The following is a 22,431-nucleotide window of genomic DNA, read 5'->3' on the forward strand; positions in this document are numbered from 1 at the left end:
AAAAATACTATTTCTTCTGTTTGCCATTTTTATAGTGCAAATATTTGTAATAAAAATAATATAAAGTGAGCACTGTCAACTTTGTATACTGCGTTGTAATTGAAATCAATACATTTTAAAATGTAGAAAAACAAAAAATATTGAATTTCAATTGGTATTCTATTGTTTAACAGTGCGATGAAAACTGTGATTAATCATGATTTTTTGAGTTAATCAAGTGAGTTAACGGCAATTAATCGATAGCCCTAGCACATAATTTTATTTTTGGCTTAGTAACATCAAACTAAGTACTACATTCTTTTATTTTTGGCAGTTGCAATAGGAACAATAGACAATGTATATGATAAAATGTAATGTTTTCATGTATTTTTTCTTTTTACTTCTATTTTCTGGTCTCTACTTCTCACAATAAAGGGAAGAATATGGCTCTAGGACTTAGACAAGAGTGGAGGCTTGGCATCACACTAATAAATATAGAGCAGGGGCTGCTAATTAAAATGACTCTAAGATTTGCAAATTGATAGGGTAAAAAATCTGACCTCCTTGTCGACTTAAAATTTCGTCAATTTCTAAAAAAGGCAAGTAGTTTTAAGTATTACACCTGACCCTGAGTCACCCTGGTAATGTCTGTGGTTTTACAACCACACTTAACTTATTTAAAAAAAAAAAAAAAAAAAAAGATTTTCTCTGTCCTGTGAAAGCAACAGATGAAAATGAATGCAGTGAAACAAGGAAACGAACTATTCACAGTGTTCCCAATGAACACACATACTTTTTCTTTTATTACTTTCACTGATGATTTTAGGAGTTTCTTGTAGCAATAGTAGATCCAAAAAATTCAGACCAAAGGGTGATTTTATAAAGCTGATTGTGTTCTTTTAAATCATAGTAATCTGTAATTTAGCAGTATTGAGTGATCTGGTAACATTTCCATTAAAATAACTAAGAGCTGCAAAAGCTACTTTTATTTGATTGATAAACTACACTAATTGCAACTTACTAGAATTAAGGAGAGAGAAACTGACATTAATTTATTAGAAAGTGTTATGCCAAGATGTCTGTCCTCCCAGGGCTGGTCTGAACACTTTCTTAGCATTAGCTTCCCAGCAGCCTCCATGAAGAACAGATGAAACAGCATGGATAGTTCTGGAAGAAGCTGTAGTCTGTTCTCTTCCAGGCTGAAAGTTGCTTCAGTGTAGGGAATCTGAAAGTTTAGTGGAAACGAAAAAGGGGGAGATTGAAATAGGGCACCATGTGGAATTTGAAGGGAAGAATCCTAGTCTATGTATAACAAAATTCTTGGGAGCAGGCAATATAGTGAAGTATAAAGAAAGGGAGTAGATAGGCAGAGCATATAGCTGCATCCACCTGCATTCCGTAACACAGCAGGCAGTTGAAATTGCTGGTGTTACTCACCTTGTCACCAACGACAATAAGAAGTCAGCTTAATTCAGACCTAAAACTAATTGCTCTTTAGAGATACAATCAGGTTGTTCAGAGGGATGAAATGGGAGAATCCATTTGCACTCTGACTTGATTTGTTTTTGCCTAAAGAGGTGTTTGTACTTTGATAACCGGCTACAAGATATGCTAAAGTCTAACTTTAAAAAGTGCAAATAGAAATACTGCATCATGATCAGTTGCTTTGTTTGTTGGACCCATGTGTATATCTTGGAATTAAGTAATGTGAAAATATAATGCATACTGAATATTAAGGTAAGGTTTCAGCCCTGGATCTTTTATTTCATAGATAAAATGATTCCATCATTGAATAATGTATTTGATCATTATAATAAGCCAAAACTAGATATTTAATTAAGACAAAATATATGATGATATTCTTGAAGTAAAAAAATTCATAAGGAATTATTACCTACCTACTTAGTGTCTTGAAATATGCCACTGCTCCAGTCTCCATTTACGAGAGGCAGATTAACAAAAGTATTTAAATGCCTAACAATGCAGATGGGTGTCTAATAGGATTTACAGAAGCATGTAAGCAGGTTAGACACCTAATTCCCATTGAAAGTCAATGGGATTTTGTCTCCAAAGTACCAAAATTATTTTTGAAGAAGTAACTTAAGTGCCTAAATCATCAATGTGGTTTTCAAAATGTTGCCATTAGTTCTTTTAATCTTTCCTCAAAAGTCAGCCCCTTCACATCCAATCACTTTTACGTGTGAGTTCATAATTCCCAGATCATCAGATTTACAAAGGTATAATTAGGCACGTAAAGATGCAGATAGGTGCCTTGTAAATCTCACTAGGTGCCTATATGTATCTTTACATGCCTAAATACCATTTTTAAATCGGGCCCTTAATGCCTTGTGAGCTGTGAAATGAATGTATGACCGAAGCAACCAAATACTGACTGTATAAATATCTATCCAGAAAATTTCATTAAGGTTCTATTAAGTGTGCAAAAGGCAATAATTTCAGTTCTTAAGGCAGATAATGTCATGTGTCATTTCCATAGAACTAATTATTAAGTACTGGTAGTTTTCTTGTTGCTTTGCCTGCAAAAAAGAAGACTTGCCCCCTACTCCAAGGAACTTAACCATGTAAAGCTCTGATTCTGCAACTTTTTGTATGTGAATGCTATGTATGCTATGCCTGTGCAAGTCAAATGGACTCCACGTGGGTGCAGAGATCTACCCATATGCATCATTTTCCTGGGTTGGGGCCTATGGTAGATACAGATTCTGTACAAGTCATTGTAAACAATATATCCTGTACCTATATCATCTTAGTCCGTGATCTGGTCAGATGACATAATCAGACTGTTGGGTGTGCTTAGTATTTGGATGAGGGGGTATTCAAAGAAACTTCAGGTGCTGCAGAAATTGGCTTTAGTGGCTTCCTTCTTTCTCATTCAGAATAGAATCAACTCTTCAGGATGTAGCTTTGGGTTATGGTACTGTTAGAGATGCCATCTTGTGGCTGAGGCATAGAACAGAGCTCCGGGCTTCCTATGTCACGTTTTGCAATCGGAGTGGTATTAACCTTGGTGTCTCAATCTATTTCCAATGTATCTACCTAATTTTCTATGTACTTTCAGATGAAGAAGTTAGTAATTTACTTCCCCTCCTAAAACTGTTGTTGTTTTAGTGTTGCTAGCCCAGAATGATGTGGTTGCTGCATTCCACCCCAGAGCTGACTAAATTTCGTGGTGGCTGAAATGATTCTAGCAGACAGTAAAGAGCTTTGGGATCTTTCTGAATGAAAGGTGCTAAGTAAATATTATTTAAACAGCCAGAGTTGGTTAAAAGCTAACTTAATTTTTGTTTAATTATCACAATAATACATTAATACATTATCAGTATAGGGAACTTTTATGTACCTATGTTAACAATGGGAAAACTTATTAAGAGATTTACAAAAGAAGATGCAAGTAGATTGGCTCCTTTTTGTACTTTTGTGAGCTATGTAGTTTGCATCTAGTCCCTAGTGAGAATGTGGCCACATCACAGATTTGTCAGTCTTGGCAACCTTTTTGTAGTCTCTTCAGAGAAGCTGATGATTAATAGGCATAGACAGTGAACTACCTTACCTTTAAGCATGGGTGCTCTCTGCATGTTTGTAGGGGGAAGATGCCACTTATTGAGCTACGTCTGTTCTGTGGCTAGAAGATTTCAGTGTCTATTACTTTTAATCTGAGGTTTTTCATGAGCATTACATTTAATTTAATCTTAAATTAAAATTTAATCAGCTCTTTCATAATCATATCTATCATTTGGATAGGGCTATAACTTGATAAGCATTGATAATAAAAATATTTAAACTATAAAATTATTGGATTAGCATTTTCTTTAATCTTTTTAATATACTACTGTTGTAAATATTGAAACTTCTTAAATGTTTTTTCTAGTGTCAAATTATGTATAATTCCATTTAATACTGTTATGAAACATTGAGAATTGCACTTCTATCATTTTTATGCTGTAAATATGTTTTAGACCAACTCCCAACTCTGAGCTGTATAGTTGCAGCCCCTATCCATATCTCTAGTGTAAAGTATCCTTCAGAGTTGGCATATGCTACTTCATAAATCAGCTTGTTAACAGAATAAGAGTAGTGCGGACCATACCTTCTCTAGAGACCAGCAAATCATTTCTGCAGTACACTCAGCTTCCAGTGGACTATTTTTGCAAATATTCTACAATTCAGAAACAAAAAGCACTCACATGTACAGTAAGGTAGGCATAATGTCTCCATTGCCAGAATGTTGTTATGCAAGCAGGGAATATGTGCCGGAGACTAGAGAATTAACATACTGTTCACATCGTGGTATCCTCTGTCAGTTCTCAAACATTTTGCTTTCTCATGGTGGGGCAATGTGCTACTTCTCTGTTACCAGGCTAATTTTAATTGTTTTTCTTTCTAATTTTTTATCCTTTAAAAATGCCTCCTTTCTAAGTGTATTTCATGTGGGGAAATAGCAATGATTGAATTTTATATCTGTTCTCTCTGTACTTAAAGTATTGTAAGTTTGGGGAGGATACACTGTATTTTTTCAGAGAAAATGAGGGTTGAATCTCTGCTTTCAGTAGAAAACCGAACTAAATCTTAAATATGAAGTGACCAGCACCTCCGTAATTGTAAAGTTCAGAATAAGTCATTGGTAGAGTATTATACATTATCTTTTTGTTGGGGCAAAAAATAAGATTACAGATTAGTATTTAGTGTAAAGGCCATAAAATCAGTCTGTCCTTGTCTTCTATTGCATCCCTGCCAGCCCACATCTCAAATAATAGAGTTACACTGATATAAAACCTGGGTAACCCATTGTGGAAACAGGCCCAATGCTGTCTTCAAATACTGGACATCAATTTGTGGATATCCTGGGTTGCAATCAAAGTAAGCCCCAAGAGATGAAAGGAGAGAGTAGTAAACACTGTCAATCCTATATAATTTCCATGAGTTCAGACATTAGCGTTTGCTTCTGTTTAATTAAGAAGAGGGTGGGGGACCGGATATACTGATAGTAATCTCCCAGTTCATGCATAAGGGGTAACCTGGAAAAAAGTCTAGACATTGGTGTGGGAGAAAGAGAAACAGCAGGGAGAGGTTGGTATTGTTAGAGGTGTGTATGTGTGCGTGCATGGGCAGGCAGACAGGCAGGCCGGCCATGGCAGAATTGTGCAGGACCTTAGGAGCAAGTATCAAGAGTTTAAACTTGTTGTGTGGGACAATCAGTGAGAGGATTCAAAGACAGAGAATGATTGAGGAAAGTACATCATTTTTTAAGGCAATGTTGGAGATGGCCTGGAAGGTGATAGTAAGGACACTGGAGAGCTACAGTTGCTAAAACTCATTTCAAGAGTATCTTCCATGAAACCTCTGTGGTGGGATTCCTTTTCTCCTAAGGAGGAGCAGGGGCTATGCTTGCCTTTAAGTCCTGCAGCGGCATAGTGGTGGTCTGAAGAGATACAGGAGACAGCCAGCCCACCCATCATGATAGATATAAACATTTTAAATATGTTACTCTGCATTAATTTTATTTAACATGCTGCTGTCGCCCAAGTATCTTCTGAACTCTGCAGCTATCTGAGATATGGACTGTCATGCTTTTCTACTAAATGGGGAAGGTGGCAGTACTGGAGCTGGAAGGAGCATGCCACATGCTCCTCCTCATTTTCTATTTTCCACCAGCCTCACTCCTATTCTCCTTACCTAAACAACTCCTACCCTTTTTCCATTCCCATTAGACATGGCACAACACTGTGTCTTGCTCACAACAAAGCCTACACTAGTAAAACAAAAATTTGGATACAGTGCAGTTTTTTGGCATCCCAACTGTCAGGTAGCTATGATAAATTGTGTTAAGCTTTCTGCCCTCACTGAGGTGTTGCCTTATTGCCCAAATCAAGATGGAATGAAGGTGGGGCTTTGCCAAGGGGGTCTATCTTTTCATTTCAAGATCTTACCATCCTCCTTTATTTTCTGCCACTCTTTTTATAACAGCCACAAATTGCTCAAAAATCCATTTGTATAGAATAGCCACTTGGTTAGTAGGCAGTATGCATCTATTACGTTCTCCTTGGTATTTAATGGCGCATCTCCAGTTCACAATGATCTTTATTTTGAGTTTCCATGTGAACACTTTCAGTCCTCACAGTCAACTGTTACCTTGATTGACCTGTTCATGAGCATGCTTGCTCGAGGGCACGGCTTGTCCCAATCCCAGTCTCTTTGTACCCCTTACCCCTCCCCCCCCAATTCCTACTGTATAACTGATGTTCAGTGTTAAGAAAGTAACTTTACTATATAACTGCTACTTCCCTCCTGCATATTTCCAGGTTGAAATATTTCGGAAGGATGGGTAGAGTAGGAGTAAGGAGATCAGTAACTGGGAGCAATGGAGTCAAGGGGCAGGTGATGGAAAAGTTGGAAGGGAACAGTTGGTGCAAGACATTAGATTCAGTGAGTGAGATAAAAGAGGAAAGCGTGTTTCGTGGGGAAGAGGGTGAAAGGGAGGTCATGCTAGTTCTTGTCCATCTCCTTGAAGAAGCTGATAATACTTTACGGAGAGGGAGGAATCAAAGTTGTTGTAGGTTATAAGCAGGGCTTCTGAAGGAATAGTAAAGCTGTTCTGCAAGGAAGTTGTTGTTAACATAAGGAGAAAAGGATGGATTTGCAGTGGAAGAAAGCTACGTTGTCTTTGTGATTTTCTTTATATATAGGTATATAGAAGGATGGGAACAGGATCAGCAGAAGCAGATTCTGGATGTGAGCCTGGGCTATGGGATATTGAATTGGCTGGAACAATGGGAGAGAAGGACAAAGGGTTGAATAATTGAGAAGAGAATGAAGGTGAGAGCTGACCATTGAATCCGTGGAGGAAAAAAGATGAGAAGAGGTAGGCTAAAGACTGCAGGGAAGTTAGGGATGTCAATGGACTTTCGTGACAAAATAATGGACTTTATGGGACACCTGATTAATATCTGTCTTTTTTGAGTATTTCTCACTTAGGACATGACCTAACTTCCATTTAAGTCAATGCGAGTCTCTCCATTGACGTATGATGAGCTTTTGATCAGGCCCTTAGAGATTTGTTAAAAGCCTGCCAATACTTTGTCTTCTACAAGAGTAAAGGACTGGAGCTGGCTTTTTCCCCAGCTGGGAGAATAGAAGCAGCAGGCAGGCAATAAGAAATATGTGATTCACAATTAAAAAAAAAAAATCAAAGCTGGAAACCTATGGTGAAAACTAGATAAGTAGCAGCCCTTTTACAACTTAGTTTTTACCATCATAGAATATCAGGGTTGGAAGGGACCTCAGGAGGTCATCTAGTCCAACCTCCTGCTCAAAGCAGGACCAATCCCCAACTAAATCAATATTAACTTTCATTTTGAAAAGCTTTTGAGGTTTTTAAAAGAAATGTAAATGTCGAACCGTGACATACTGTTTGCTATTTTTCTTTGCTAAATTTCCATTGTGTTTCTCTAGCTGTGATACAATTAATATCTGAGTAATAGTCTGTGTACTGCTATATGTCTGTCCTCATAAAATATTTATTTAGTGGAGTTGCTTGAATCCTAACTGTTCAGTTTGGATTACAATAATAATAATAATAATAACAATATAAAAAATTTACAATTAGTGGCATCTCAGCTTTTGAAGAATTTTAAAAAATAAACTTAATGTGAATTTAATAGTAACTTATTGCAATGAATAACTTTTGTCAATGTATAATGTTTCAATATACTTTTCTCCTCAGGTATCCTTTTGGTATATGACATCACCAATTACCAGAGCTTTGAAAATTTAGAAGACTGGTATAATATGGTAAAGAAAGCAAATGAAGAATCAGAAATTCAGCCACTTGTGGCCTTGGTAGGCAATAAAAGTAAGTTATTAATTCATAAATACTAGTTAATAGAAGTACTTTGGCTGTTTGTTTAATATCGAGAAATACCATAAGACGCATCTTTAGTTACAATAGAACAACATAATAGGTTTCATGTGTTAGGTCTTCCTAAATTCTATATTGTAACAGTGACTATTTTTCTTTGCTAGGTGGAAATTGGTTTAATAAAATAATCTGCTTCCATAATTTAAAAGCATGGAATTAAGCTTTAAGCGTAAAATGAGAGATTTTTTCTGAAGCATTTTTATTTTCTTGCATACCATCTATAATTTAGAGGTGGATTATTCTCCATAGTTCTGTTGGTATTTAACCCCTTTTTGATCATCAGAACATAGTTTGATTCTTTTCTTACTCCTAATCATCAAAAACCCTTCTTAAGAAATTATTTCCCAATCATAAAAATACCAGCTGGATCCTAATTTTCTCCTGGTTTTAACCAGTCCTTCAGAGACTCCCTGATTAGAAATCACAGGGCTTCCTCCCACTTCTCTTAATCTTCTTACCATTAAGTTCAGTAGGAGCAGGATATGCCCAGTTTAAAAAATAAAAAAAAACATGCAATGGAAAAGTTCTAATAATCTTTAGTAATGGACATATATTTGTTTAAATAACACAAAGGGTAAAACACATTTTTGTGTCTTTCTCAAATAATTCATGTTCATGTCAAGACCAAACCTGATACATTTCATCCAGAAAGATAACTTTTTGAAACTGTTACAAGCGAATGAAAGTAAAGTTGAGATACGTTAATTCCTAGCCGTTAACTCTAGAGTTGCAAGCACAAAGCTGAAACTATTTCTGATGTTCATTATGAAAGACTGCTTTTGTTTTTCTGGGAAGAACACAGAGCAACACTTAGTTACAATATATAAATAGCACTTCTGAAAGTATAACATAGACTCTGTTGTACCATAGCTCACCAGAGCCAATAATACAGATTCTGTTGAAATCCAAATGAAAAATATTTTTCATTGATTTATATTCTACCTAGAAATTGGACTTCCTATCTGGAGTTGTGCAAAGCTTGTAAAGTATTTACAAGAGGATACACATAAGTAATGTTGTTTTGTTGGAGTGACACCATCATAGACAGAAAATCAGACACTGATTTTCAATTTCGGTTAGAGGAGAGAACTGTATCTCTGTTATATAACTTGAGTCAAATTATTTTCTTAATTATGCACATGAAACCTCATTAAACTAGTGGAACTCACTGAATACAACAAAGTAGAATTTGGTTTTATGGGTCTGTATGAATTTTTGAATAGCAGACTGACATTGACCAAGTAAAGGGCCTGTAGTTCATAAATATATGAGCTGAAGGAGTGGGGTACCTCTTATCTGTTTTGGAGACTCTCTAATTTATATCTGTTCTGTGGCCAGCTGGATATGAAAATAAAGCAAAAATATAACTTTCTTGAGATCCTAAAGAATGTATAGTGCTGTTATGGAAATCTCTAGATGTATGACATCTCTCCAGAGGAAGGGAGCAAGGAATGCTACATAGATTAGTAATTATTTTATATCCAAGTGCCTTATTGCTATTTAAGCGCGACCAGAATGAAGCATTTAGAAATTAATTACCTTTCCAAACTTTACAACAGGAAGAGGAAATCAAAGAAGGATTCTATCTCAATATGTCCTGAGTACTTTATTGTATTCATGCTCCTGTTGTGACACGAGCAGGCAGATAACAAGATCAGTACTCATAGGAGAAGTATGGTTTTGATGCCTGTGTATCACAGGAGTTAAAGCTAACACCACTGACGACTGCCAACTGCGTCTAAATAAATGCATTCCATTTAGAATGGCTCAGCTTCTGCAGTCAGTAGATGATGATAGGATAACGTGTTGGGAGCTGCGACCTATTTGGAACATACAGAGTCATAGATTTAAAGGCCCGAAGGGAGCATTATGATCATCTAGTCTAACCTCCTGCATAACACAGGGTAAATAATCTCATCCAATATTTCTGTCTCAAGACCATAATTTATGTTTGAGCTACAGCATGTCGTTTTAGAAAACTGCAAGAAATGCTGAGTACCCAGCAGTTCCCATTCAAGTCGGTACTTTTGAAAATCAGGCTGCTATTTAGGTGACTAAATATTGACTTAAGAGCCTAACTTTCAAAAATGCGTGGTTAAAGTCTTGGCATATGTTTAAAGATGCTGGTGTCCCTTATAAGTATCTTAATGTTACTTTGCTTTAAACTCCCATTTATCATACTATTCCACATATTGATACCACCTGTGAAGGAATAGGAACTTTTCTTGATGTCACTCTACTTGTGAAAGTGTTTAACTGAAGTGGGGAAATTAATTCTCATTTAAATAATATCTTAAGAAGGGAGAAGAGATGATATCTTAAGTCTACGTTTCCCTCCTTCACTTTGAACTACGTACACGCATACATTATGGTAGTTGAAAATAACTTTTCCAAATAAATGCTGTTTCAAATGGTGCAAGTTATCAAGTATTGTAGATCGTTAATGTAGTTGTGTACTGCATCTTCTTATGATACTTGCTAGGCATAGAAGAAGACAGTTAGCATATTTATTAGTAAAGAGTTATTTTTTCTAAAAAATTCTGCTTTCGCTGTACTACTAAATGATTTGGAAGTGAACATGTTGGTAAAAGTCATCTTTTGGAATGACAAGGTGGGTGAGGTAATATCTTCTATTAGACCAACTTCTGTTGCTGAGAGAGATGAGCTTTTGAGTCACACAGAGCTCTTCTTCAGGTTTGGGAAAAGTACTCAGAACCTCACAGCTAAATGCAGGATGGAACAGATTGTTTAGCAAAAGTAGGTAGCACATATTCTAAGGGACCATTCAAGGTAGAGTGGCCCACTAACATCTCTGCAGTTTTAGGACAAAAGTGGGGGTTAGTGGATTACAGATTGTTGTAATAAACCATAAATCCAGTGTGTCCATGATTTTTGGTATCTAGCAGAATTATGAATGTAAATTCCATGCCTGTCTTTTGAAAGTGTTGTACACATTTCCTTTGAGGATGAAGACTGATGGTCAGATATAGAGTGATCGCTTTGTGAAGTGTTCACCCCACAGGTGATGTAGGGTTAGGGTGACCATATTTCCCAAAGGGAAAATGGGACAACACATGGGGCCAGCCTGAGCCTTTACCCCTCCACGCAGGGCTGCCCAAGCTGCTCACCCACCCCTGCTCCTCCCTGCATGAGGCTGGGGCTGCCCTGCGCCACTCTCCCCATGCAAGCCTGGGGCTGGCATCACTGCTCACCCAAACCCTGCCTGCCTCCTGCCCAAGCCCTGCCCCCTCTGTGCGAGGGTGCCATTGCACTCCCCTTCTGACATTCCTTCGCACCCCAGTTTTTTGACTTGATCAGTTGGCAAGTGTAAATGGGACAAAGGCCCATTTTTAGCAAAAAAGTGGGGATGGTCAGGACAGGGCTTAAAAAAAAAAAGGGACTGTCTCGGTCAAAATGGGATGTATGGTCACCCTATATAGGGTGTTTTTGTGTCTCATCATTTTCCTGTGTGAGTTCATTCGAGAGTGTAGTGATAATTGCTATTGGGGCATTTAGTGCACTATGCTCTCATATGAACTCTCACAGGAAAATGATAAAAGACAAAAACAGCTTTACAATATGTGCTAACTACTTATGCTAAACAAATCTGTTCTATCTTGCATTTAGCTGTGAGGTTCTGAATACCGTTCCCAGACCTGAAGGAGAGCTCTGTGTGACTCAAAAGCTTATTTTTCTCTCTCCAACAGAAGTTGGTCCAATAGAAAATATTCCCTCACTCATCTTGTGTGTCTAATATCCTGGAACAGACATAGCTACAACTATATCTTTTGGAATGGGCAGAAAAGGCAGGTTAAACTTTTGTATCAATTGGCTTTCATCCCCAGTTCCTTATACCAAGGTCTATTAGTACTTTGTTATCCTTACTTCCAATGACTTTTATTACTTGTCTCAGATAGTTTTCACTCTCTTCTCTGGTTTCAGAGTAGCAGCCGTGTTAGTCTGTATTTGCAAAAAGAAAAGGAGTACTTGTGGCACCTTAGAGACTAACAAATGTATTAGAGCATAAGCTTTCGTGAGCAGCTCACTTCATCGGATGCATTTGGTGGAAAAAAGCTGTAGCTCATGAAAGCTTATGCTCTAATACATTTGTTAGTCTCTAAGGTGCCACAAGTACTCTCTTCTCTGTAGCAGCCAATTGTATTCTTGTTCTGTGTAAGTGGAGATCTCATCCAAAGTCATAATCATGACCACAGTGAATCAAGCTTGTGGGGTCCTTCTTTGAGACAAGACATCAGAAACTAAACCACAATGATTGCTAATTCCATGAATGATCAGAGTTTCCATGGATATATAACATCACCAGGGATCCTAGTTTTCTGTGATTAAAATCCCCCAAATTCTCTGATTAAAAAACCCATAACAATCTTTTTTTTTTTTTTTTTTTTTTTTTTTGCAATTAAAATGAGATGCTGAACTTTAGTTTCCCTAGCCACAGGTATCAGTTGAACACAGTGTTTTATTGATACACTGGAACCCCATTTATCCAACCTAATTGGAACCGGGGCCACATTGGTTAATCAAAAATTCAGATAATCCGGAGAGTGTCAGCCCCGTACGGCGGGGCTCTTACTTTCAGCTGTGTGTGGTGGAGCTAGGGCTTCAGCTGACAGCTCAAGCCCCGATTCGGGCTGTCAGCCCCAGCTTGATTAATACGAAGAGCCGGATAATGGAAACTCAGATAAACAGGGTTCTACTGTATATGTTTTTATTTTTTCACAAAATGTAAAAACTAAAGATTCTCTGTAAAAATGCAAATTCTGCATTTTTCCATGGCAAACGGATTTATTGGATTCCTAAGTATCACACGTCACAAAATACAAATAAGGTGATTTTAATTTCAACTAATTTAAAATGTTGTTTTTCTTCTCTAAAGACCAAATTTTCAAGTGTGGGTGTTTGAATTTTGCCAGCAAAACCTGCTTTTTTGTGTAAAATCCAGGTATGTTAACAGCATGATACTTAGAATTGTGATCTAGCAAAGCACTTAAGTAGTCAGTGGAACTACTCCTGTTCATTAAATTAGGCACATATTTTCTGTTAGTTTCTTCTAGACTTTTATGGCTTCTTTGGTCAATATCCATAAAACTACTAGTTGAGGACAAATGTATTTGGTTGCCATCTTCCAACTACTTATCTTATAGAGTGGTGTTTTTTCTCATCTGCTTTTCAGTTAGCTTTTGGAGATTATTCCAATAATGTTTATTTCTCCATTTCTCCCTTGCAGTAGTGTAATTATGAAGACTGCCAGTGGTGCAAGTAGAAATCATTTCTTGCCACTATGCTGCATTATTGGGAGGGACACAAAGGTGGGGGGGCACGTGACTTCCCCACATGACCCTGCACGTGATCCCTCCCCGCCAGGGGCCCCCTTGCTCTCCCTGTCCCCTCCCCATGATCCACATCCATCCTACGTTACCTGGGAGAGGGGTTCTGTCCTCCTCCCGCTGTGCCGAAGACTTTTGCTGTACATACCCCAGGCAGGGGAGGATGCAGAGACGCGGCTGCATGGAAGGGCTAGGGGTCAGGCTGGGGGCGGCATAGCCATGCCAAAGGAGCTGCCGGTGTTGCCAGTGTGGGGCTGCTTGGTGGCCCCACGTTCTGCTCCTTTCGCCGCTGCAGTTCTTGGGAGGGTCCTGAACCTCATGGCTATCCCAGGAACCGCAACGGCGAAAGGGGCAGAACGTGCAACTCCTTCGGGAGGGCTGCTGTACAGACCCCATGCAGGAGGACTCAGAAGACGCAGCTGCATGGAAGGGCTGGGGGCGGGCTCCTCCTGTGTCTTTCCGATACGCCATACCAGCTATAAATATCTTACTAGTATGGCGTACCGTACCGTACCACCGTACTTGCATCACTGAAGGCCGCCATTAGACACTATTTCCACAGTGGCTATTCTGCATGTTTAATTGCAGTCCCATTAATTAGAAGTTTTCTTTGTGACTTCTAATGATGTTGTATTCAGCATTTGATCATTTGGACAGAAAGCCTTAATTTGGCCTGCTTCGTACTTCTTAAGCACTTAGGAACTGCATGCATCTGCAGTGTTGTGTTTCTGTAATGACACATTTGATGATTTGGGTATGTTGACAAAGTTACAATATGCATCTCTCTCTCTCTCTCTCTCTCTCTCTCTCTCATTTTTTAAAGAAAACTTGATTATTCGGCTGTTCTGCAGGGTAGAAAATGGGAAGAAACCCAGTGTTCCATCCACTGAATACTGATAAGGAAATCCATACTGAAGATTTACTTGGAACTGTAAAGAACTGCTTGAATCTGGCTTTCTTTTCAGAAGTAGTTATGAATGTGTATGTGGGGTTTTGTGGTGGTTTTTTTTATATAGCAGTTGCAACAAGGTTGTTTACATTACTGAAGTTTTTCTTCCAAACACCTCTGGCATGTTTTGCAGATTGGCTTCACAAATGACATGCATTCCATTCAGCAGCATGTGTGTTAGGCTTTTTCTCCTGTGACACTTGTATATGCACATTTGTCTGTTGCGGACATGAACACCTTTGTGTAAGGAATATCTGACTCATTAGTATTTTCAGCATTTCTTAGGAAGCAGTTTTATCATATGTGGCTTCCATCATTACACATCCTCAATATTAACATCTTTGAAATCATAATATTAAGGAGTAGTTACTTTAACACAGAAAACTGACAAAAACTGCTTAGGTGATTTGTTTGTTTTACATCAGTAGCCTGCTAGTCAAAGACTTTAGGTAGACATTTAGAACCCAGCCACTGAGATGTTGGTGTGAACCCCGTTCCCAGGTAGAAGTTTGTTTTGCCTCCAGGTGGGGATGCAGAATTGTGTTGTTCAGAGCACTAAATACCATATTAATTAATGTTTTTTATCAAATTTAAAAGAGCTACTTTTCCAGTTTGGCATAATCACAATATGATAAAAACTTTCACAGTCTTGTGGTTTTTTTCCCATGGAGCAGGTTGCAGAAGTATCTAACTTTCTCTTTTCAGTACAGTACAATATTATTAGTTGACAATCACATGACCTTTTCTTTTATAACTATCTGGACTATCTCTGCTTTATACTGCAGAGTACAAAATTAGGTAAAAAAGATTTCATTAAAAATTTGCTTTAGCCCTTTGATATGATATGTTCCCTGTATAGTTAGTTTCTTTAAAGTCTTTCAGGCTTGTCTTCAGAAGGAGATCCTCTAGGCAAGCAGGGTAACCTGACCTTGCTTAACTTCCAGAGGATTAAACCATCCAGAAGTAGGAGAAGCTGAAGAAACCCCAAAATTTAGGAGACAATCCCCGCCTTCCTTGTCCCTCTCCCTCTGCTCACACCAACCTTACTTTGAGAGAACTATACTGTTAGTTAATTTAGTACTGGCTTTCTTAGGTGTGTTGGAATGAGTTGAGGTCCCTTAAGTTTTTTTTCATGTTTTTTTCCTCCTCTTACTTCTGGAGTATTTATCTCTTCTCTGTGCAGCAGGAAAGAAGGAATTTGCCCTGCAGATTAGATCATTAGGAAACAGGAGACAGAAAAAAAACACAAGAACTTAGGGGAACCATCCTTCTATGAAAAACAATACTGTCTCTTCAGGATATATGGTCTCAGTGGTCTTGTTAGGCTCAGTTTGAAGGCATGTCTATCTACACTACAAACTTAAGTCTACCTATGTTAGGTTGACTTACAGCTACCTCAGTAATTACTGCAGTAGTTCATGTCCACACTACCCTCTGTCTAGTGGTGGTGAGTGTCCCCACCAGGAGTGCTTCCACTGACTTGAGAGGGAGTGTGAGGAGCTCCCTACCTGGAGACCGGCTGCCCCCCGGCTCCCTGCTTGAAACACAGCAGCTGCCTGGGTTCCCAGTGCGGAGTTCCATGCCTGGAGCTTGGGTGCAGGCAGGTTCCCAGCAGGGAGTGGGGAGCTGGGCACCTCAATGCAGCCAAGTATGGGGAGCTCGGGAAGTAGTGTGGCTGGGAGTGGGGAACCTGGACCCATCCGAGTGGGGAGCCAGGGCAGTAGCCTGGGTCCAAGCGGGGAGCTCCAAGTGGGCAACTGGGCTCTAGCTGGAGCCCCCCACCTATCCTGGGGTGACAGCCCAATCTGTGAGCAGCTTTCTTGTCAATTTCACAGCTCCAGCATGAAGCCCTGAAATAGATAAGAATGACTGCCAACAGCTGATGTAAGTAACCCACAGTGTCTAAAATGGACTCTGTGTCGCCGTAGCTATCCTGACATAAGCCCTACACCTCTCGTGGAGGTGGAGTTGTTGTTACGTCAATGTACTAGGGCGCTTATATGGGTGGAAGCAAGGCTGTAGTGTGTACCCTGACATAATTAGGTTGATGTAAACTGCGCAAGTATAGATTGTAACCAGGGTCACCCAAATCTGCCTCCTTCATTTGTAGCCTATCATCAATTAAATCAGTTGCTTAATCACATCAGCACTTCTCATGCTTTTATTTTATTTATTCAGTAAGCAACTAATTAAAATTTCACATTTATTTTCTGACAGCAAAATTAAATACTGAATTTCACATTTGTTGTAAAATCTGTGATGACTGTGATAATACAGCTTTTCTAAAACAGGAATGTTAATAACAGAAGTAAAGAACTTGTTTGCTAAAGTCAATTACAATACTAAAGTTACATTGTATTAAACATTAATCAACACAGCAGGGAATGGTGAGATAAGCTCCAGTTCTCAGCAAGTAGTTCAAAACAAAAACCTGTGTGTATTGACTTTATCCTTTTATGATACTGTATTCTACAAGTATATTAAGTATTATCACAAGCTAAGACAAGTAAATTTTGTGCAGTAAGATGTTTGCTTTTTTTTAACTTCGTGTGTTCACTTTCTAACTATTCAGTAATTCACTGTAAGCTTTCTAGACATTAGTGTGAGTTAGCATGGTTCTACTATATTTTTTGATTTGTTTTTTTTTTTTACCATGACTAGTTCTTTTATATTTTCCGTATCTGATGTATAAACAGACTCCTCAAGTGTCAAACCAACATTCTCTGTGGATATATTGTAAACAAAAATTAACCCAGGTTGCATGGGAGCTACTCTCTTTTTGATTTATAGCTGCCTAGATAGTCTAAGGGCGGTGGTTATCTGTAAATTATATTGGGGGTAGAAATTATCAGGCACCAGTGTATGGTAGATGGATGAATGATTTCTACTCTTAGAGATATTAACCAGATCCTCTCCCCAATAAAGACTAATAACTCCGATTTTTAAACAGTCTTCATGACAGATGAGGGCATAGAGGAGAGTGCATCAACACTAATTAAGGATGTTGACTCTATGTTCGCCTTAGCAATGATTGATTGATCTTGGAGTGCTATCTCTGAGCAGGAAATGATGTGCTGTTATATTGTGAAGTTTAAAGGTTATATTTTAGTGTACCCTTTAACTTGCATTCACACAAAACACAATCTTATTACGTATCTTAACTGACCACAAAAAAGAAACATTTTCTGGTCTACATATGAATGTTTGGCTTTAGAGTGCACTCATGTGAATCCTTTCTATATCAGGGCTTTCCTGGTCTGCTTTGAGTCCAGTTATTGCCTCCGTTACCCTTTCTTCCCAGCTAATCAAACTTCAAAATATGAGTATTTTCTCAATAACCTTCCCTTTCTCAGAGGCTGGCTTGTTTAATATAAAGTTCAAAGAACACAATTTTTCCACCAACCTTTCGAGCTGGCTCCTGCTCCCTGCAAGCTTGCACCTGGGAACTAAGGAGAGTGTCTGTGTAGAACAGTTCACACAATCCTCGTGCTCATTTGAGTTTCTCCTGAATGTACTCAGCCTAGTCTTATACCCTTCAGCAGGCCTGTTCCTAGGTCAGGTCTACAGTGACCAGATCTGCACTGACAAAATTTTGTCAGCTTAGCTCTGTGGGTCTGGGGTGCCAAAAAATCTCATACCCCAACTGTGCCAGCAAACCCCTCCAGTGTAGATGCAGCTATGGCAACAGAAGAGTGCTTCTGTTGGCATAACTATACTGATAATAGGAGTACTTGTGGCACCTTAGAGACTAACATTTATTTGAGCATAAGCTTTCGTGGGCTACAGCCCACTTCATCGGATGCATAGAATGGAACATATAGTAAGAAGATCATGAGACACACCACACACACACACACACACACACACACAACACACACACACACACAACATGAAAAGGTGGAGTAAGAGGCTAATTCATTAAGATGAGCTATTAACAGCAGGAGAAAAAAACCTTTTGTAGTGATAATCAAGATGGCGTATTTAGACCGTTGATAAGAAGGTGTGAGGATACTTAACATGGGGAAATAGATTCAATATGTGTAATGACCCAGCCACTCCCAGTCTCTGTTCAAACCCAAGTTAATGGTATCTAGTTTGCATATTAATTCAAGCTCAGCAGTTTCTCACTGGAGTCTGTTTTTGAAGCTTTTCTGTTGCAAATTTGCCACCTTTAAGTCTGTTACTGAGTGGCCAGAGGTTGAAGTGTTCTCCTACTGGTTTTTGAATGTCATGATTCCTCATGTCAGATTTGTGTCCATTTATTCTTTTGCATAGAGACTGTCCGGTTTGGCCAGTGTACACGGCAGAGGGGCACTACTGGCACATGATGGCATATATCTCATTGGTAGATGTGCAGGTGAATGAGCCCATGAAGGCATGGCTAATGTGATTAGGTCTTATGATGGTGTCACTTGAATAAATATGTGGACAGAGTTGGCATCAGGCTTTGTTGCAAGGATAGGTTCCTCGGTTAGTGTTTTTGTTGTGTGGTGTGGGTTGCTGGAGAATATTTGCTTCAGGTTGGGGCGCTGTCTGTAAGCAAGGATGGTCTGTCTCCCAAGATCTGTGAGAGTGAGGGAGCATTTTTCAGGATAGGTTGTAGATCTTTGATGCGTTGGAGAGGTTTTAGTTGGGGGCTGAAGGAGACCGCTAGTGGCGTTCTGTTATTTTCTTTGTTGGGCCTGTCCTGTAGTAGGTGACTTCTGGATACTCTTCTGGCTCTGTCAATCTATTTTTTCACTTCAGCAGGTGGGTATTGTAGTTTTAAGAACGCTGATAGAGATCTTGTAGGTGTTTGTCTCTATCTGAGGGATTGGAGCAACGCAGTTGTATCTTAGAGCTGGCTGTAAACAATGGATCGTGTGGTGTGTCCTGGATGAAAGCTGGAGGCATGTAGGTAAGTATAGCGGTCAGTAGGTATCCGGTATAGGGTGGTGTTTTATGTGACCATTGCTTATTAGCACAGTAGTGTCCCAGAAATGGACCGCTTGTGTGGATTGGTCTAGGCTGAGGTTGATGGTGTTGAGGTGCTGAGGTTGTTGAATGACTTCAACAATTTCAATCCCACCATCAACCTCAGCCTAGACCAATCCACACAAGCGGTCCATTAACGTGGGTTTGAATAGAGACTGGGAGTGGCAGGGTCATTACAGATAGAATCTCTTTCCCCATGTTAAGTATCCTCACATCTTCTTGTCAACAGTCGAAATGGGCCATCTTGATTATCACTTCAAAAGTTTTTTTTTCTCCTGCTAATAGCTCATCTTAATTAATTAGCCTCTTACTCCACCTTTTCATGTTCTCTGCATATACACACACGCGTGCGTGTGCACGTGCGCGCGCGCGCACACACACACACACACATATATGTCTTACTATATGTTCCATTCTATGCCTCTGATGAAGTGGGCTGTAGCCCACGAAGGCTTATGCTCAATAAATTTGTTGGTCTCTAAGGTGCCACAAGTACTCCTGTTCTTTTTGCGGATACAGACTAACACGGCTGCTACTCTGAAACCTGTATACTGATAATAAAACTCCTTCTTGTTGGCATATGTTGCATTTGCTCTGCTCGTATAACTATACCGGTATAGATGTATCAGCAAACCACAGATAGTGTAGATAAGCCCCTATTCGCATGCTTCCATCATACGACCCCTGGACTAAGAGAGAAACTAGTCAAAGGTGAGGCTGAACCCATGACTCCCTTAAAGGTCCAGCTTACCCTGTGATATAGCCCATCTGACAGGTTGTTTGTGTAGATCTAGAATGTTTTGTTTTGAATAATCATCCCTACACAGACTTATTAGGAAAACCCCCACATTCCCTGCATTTGTTTTGTTTTGGTGGTGAGTTTGGCCTTTAACATCTAAAGAATCATTCAATACAATGAAAGAAAAAAATGTCCAAAGTAAGTAGCCTTTTATGCAAAGTTGTAAAATATTTGCAGTTCAATTCATGAATACATCCTTTATGAGGTTAAGGACATGGGAAAATTAAAACCATATTTTAAAAACAAACTTCTTTATGTACGTTACCGAAAATGCATTAGAAGGGACGCCTCAGTGGCATGGTCCTGACCCTAAGTTCTACTTGGTGCAGCAAAGGGGGATAGATGTTGTGGCACTGCTGGCTGACTGCAGTGCCAAAGAGGTCATGGGACTACCACAGTTAAATTGCCATTGCTGGCAGGACAGCTTTGGGAGTGCTATTTGCAATATGTTAGAGGTAATAGTTACCCCGGCTTGGATCGAGTGCAGTCTGAACTACAAGTTCATCCCTTCATTAGCTAGCCAAGCATGGCAGCAGGTTGTGTAAGATAGAGGAAGTTGGGGGTATTGATGTATAGTTCTGTAATGTTTATGTAGATATACTTCATGAGCTGTGAAGTGGGAAAGGACCCCCAGGGTATATCAAAGAACCTAGATGTGGGTGCCAAGAGGGTAATTGGGTCCTGGACTTAATATCTACATGTTCATCTATGTGGACAAATGTACATGGTGCATCTGATCTCACGGGGGAGCCAAGGTTCTACTCAGAGCCCTCATCTAGAGTCCTTCTTGACGGTTAGCTGGGAAGCCAGAATGGAGACTCTTTTGCTAGACCATCCAGTATGCTAAATAGGGATTTCACTTTCCTTTTAGTCTCTTCCAACATTGAAGATGATTCTAGGGCAGCTAGCTATGACGGGGTACGATGGCAGATCCCAGAGTTTTGGCAGTTCTTTGTCTGTGGAGGCCCTATGATGTGGCAGTAGCCATAGCAAGGAACAGAGCAGCATAGGGATGCATCCTGTCAGTACTGTAGCAAAAGCAGCTGCGTCAGTTCATTGCCATCTTTATGGGCATTGCCTCTGAAGTCCAAAGCCATTTCTGACAGGAGTAGGTGGGATAGGTCTATACTAAGCCTGCTCTTTGGCTGGCTGGGGACTGCACTTCAAGCTTCAGCCACTGAGCTGAAGCTGACATATATATTTATAGCTATATAAATTAGTTGGACTCCAGAGATATAGGTATAATTCCATTCAGGACTGTGGACTTGCACTCACACCAGGCTGAATCTAATTTATGGAATGTAATATTGCATAGGCTACAAGTGGTAATGAGTGTCTTCTAAATCTATACCTATGTTGCTATGGGGGGCCGGGGCACCGGACCATTTTGGGAGCAAGAGAGGAGCAAGACAAGAGTAGCAAAACTTTTGTAAGTCACCAATGAGATGCATTAACAGAGTTAAGTGAGGAAGCTTGCACACTGCCTGTCTGCACTAAACTCCAGCTAGTATATTGTTTTTCGCTTTCACTCAGAATTGAAGAGGAAAAAAATAGGCAGTTAAGAGTGGAATTAAATGAGCCCCACTGGCAAATGACTATCATGTTACACTTCTTTTGTTTATGAGGACAGAAACAACAAACTTGATTTATTTTCCCCCAGTTAAAAATCTTTAGGTGCTGTTTTATTTGTGCACATATGTCCTGCCTCCAAAGAACAACAGAAATTAGACAGCCAGGTTCAAAGTTTAACAGAATACTGTTACTGTAACTGGGAGCTCAGATACCACTGCAGTGAGTGCTACAAAATACCAATAAATAAAAATTTACCATTCAGTAAATAGTTATGCTTAAATTTAGAGAACATGCCATTAAAAATGGCAAGTAGTAATAAATTATTTAAATACAAAGGTTAGAACAATATGCATGTCCTCTTTTTTTATAATAACACACAAATAAAATATTGAGAAATCATGTACTATTACCATGGATTCTGTCCGTAGTTTATTTAGCAATGTGGACATATGTCTAATAAAAAAAAAAAGATGCTGCATAAGCCATAGTTCAGGCTGAATGTGCTTCTGTTTTGGTTTTAGGTAGAAATGTTTTTTCTGGCTGCGTCTCCTTCATACTTAGGTCTTCTTACAACAAATGGAAAGCCTTAATTGTACCTCGGGGAATAGTTAATGTACAGTGGACATATGGTGGACAAAGCTGAGTCTAGTAAATGAAATAAAATTATAAACAGAAAATGTGTGAATGTCTGCACAGTCTGACAGCTATGGAAGATATTGTGCTGTCTGAGTAGCTTATTTTAAAATTAATTTGCAATTTGTTTCTACACGTAGGTAGTGTAATCATGCAGTTTAAATACGTCAACATAACTTCTAGAAATTAATTTTGTATGCTTTATTTGATTAAAAGAAAACTGCTAAGCTTTTCAAAGGCACAG

The 22,431-nt window shown here is 39.1% G+C and overlaps 1 protein-coding gene across 5 annotated transcripts in view; it reads left to right on the plus strand.

Moving 5' to 3' along the window:
• RAB28 (RAB28, member RAS oncogene family) overlaps nt 1-22,431 on the plus strand; it is an 85,148-nt gene that overhangs the window by 16,587 nt on the left and 46,130 nt on the right. For all 5 annotated transcript variants that reach the window (XM_038399397.2, XM_043514144.1, XM_043514146.1 and 2 more), the window contains exon 4: nt 7,720-7,849. In XM_038399397.2, the coding sequence (XP_038255325.1) occupies nt 7,720-7,849 (130 nt within the window). The remainder of the gene's footprint in view (nt 1-7,719; nt 7,850-22,431) is intronic.

This window comes from Dermochelys coriacea, chromosome 4 (genome assembly GCF_009764565.3).
Source record: "Dermochelys coriacea isolate rDerCor1 chromosome 4, rDerCor1.pri.v4, whole genome shotgun sequence".
Taxonomy (NCBI): domain Eukaryota; kingdom Metazoa; phylum Chordata; order Testudines; family Dermochelyidae; genus Dermochelys; species Dermochelys coriacea.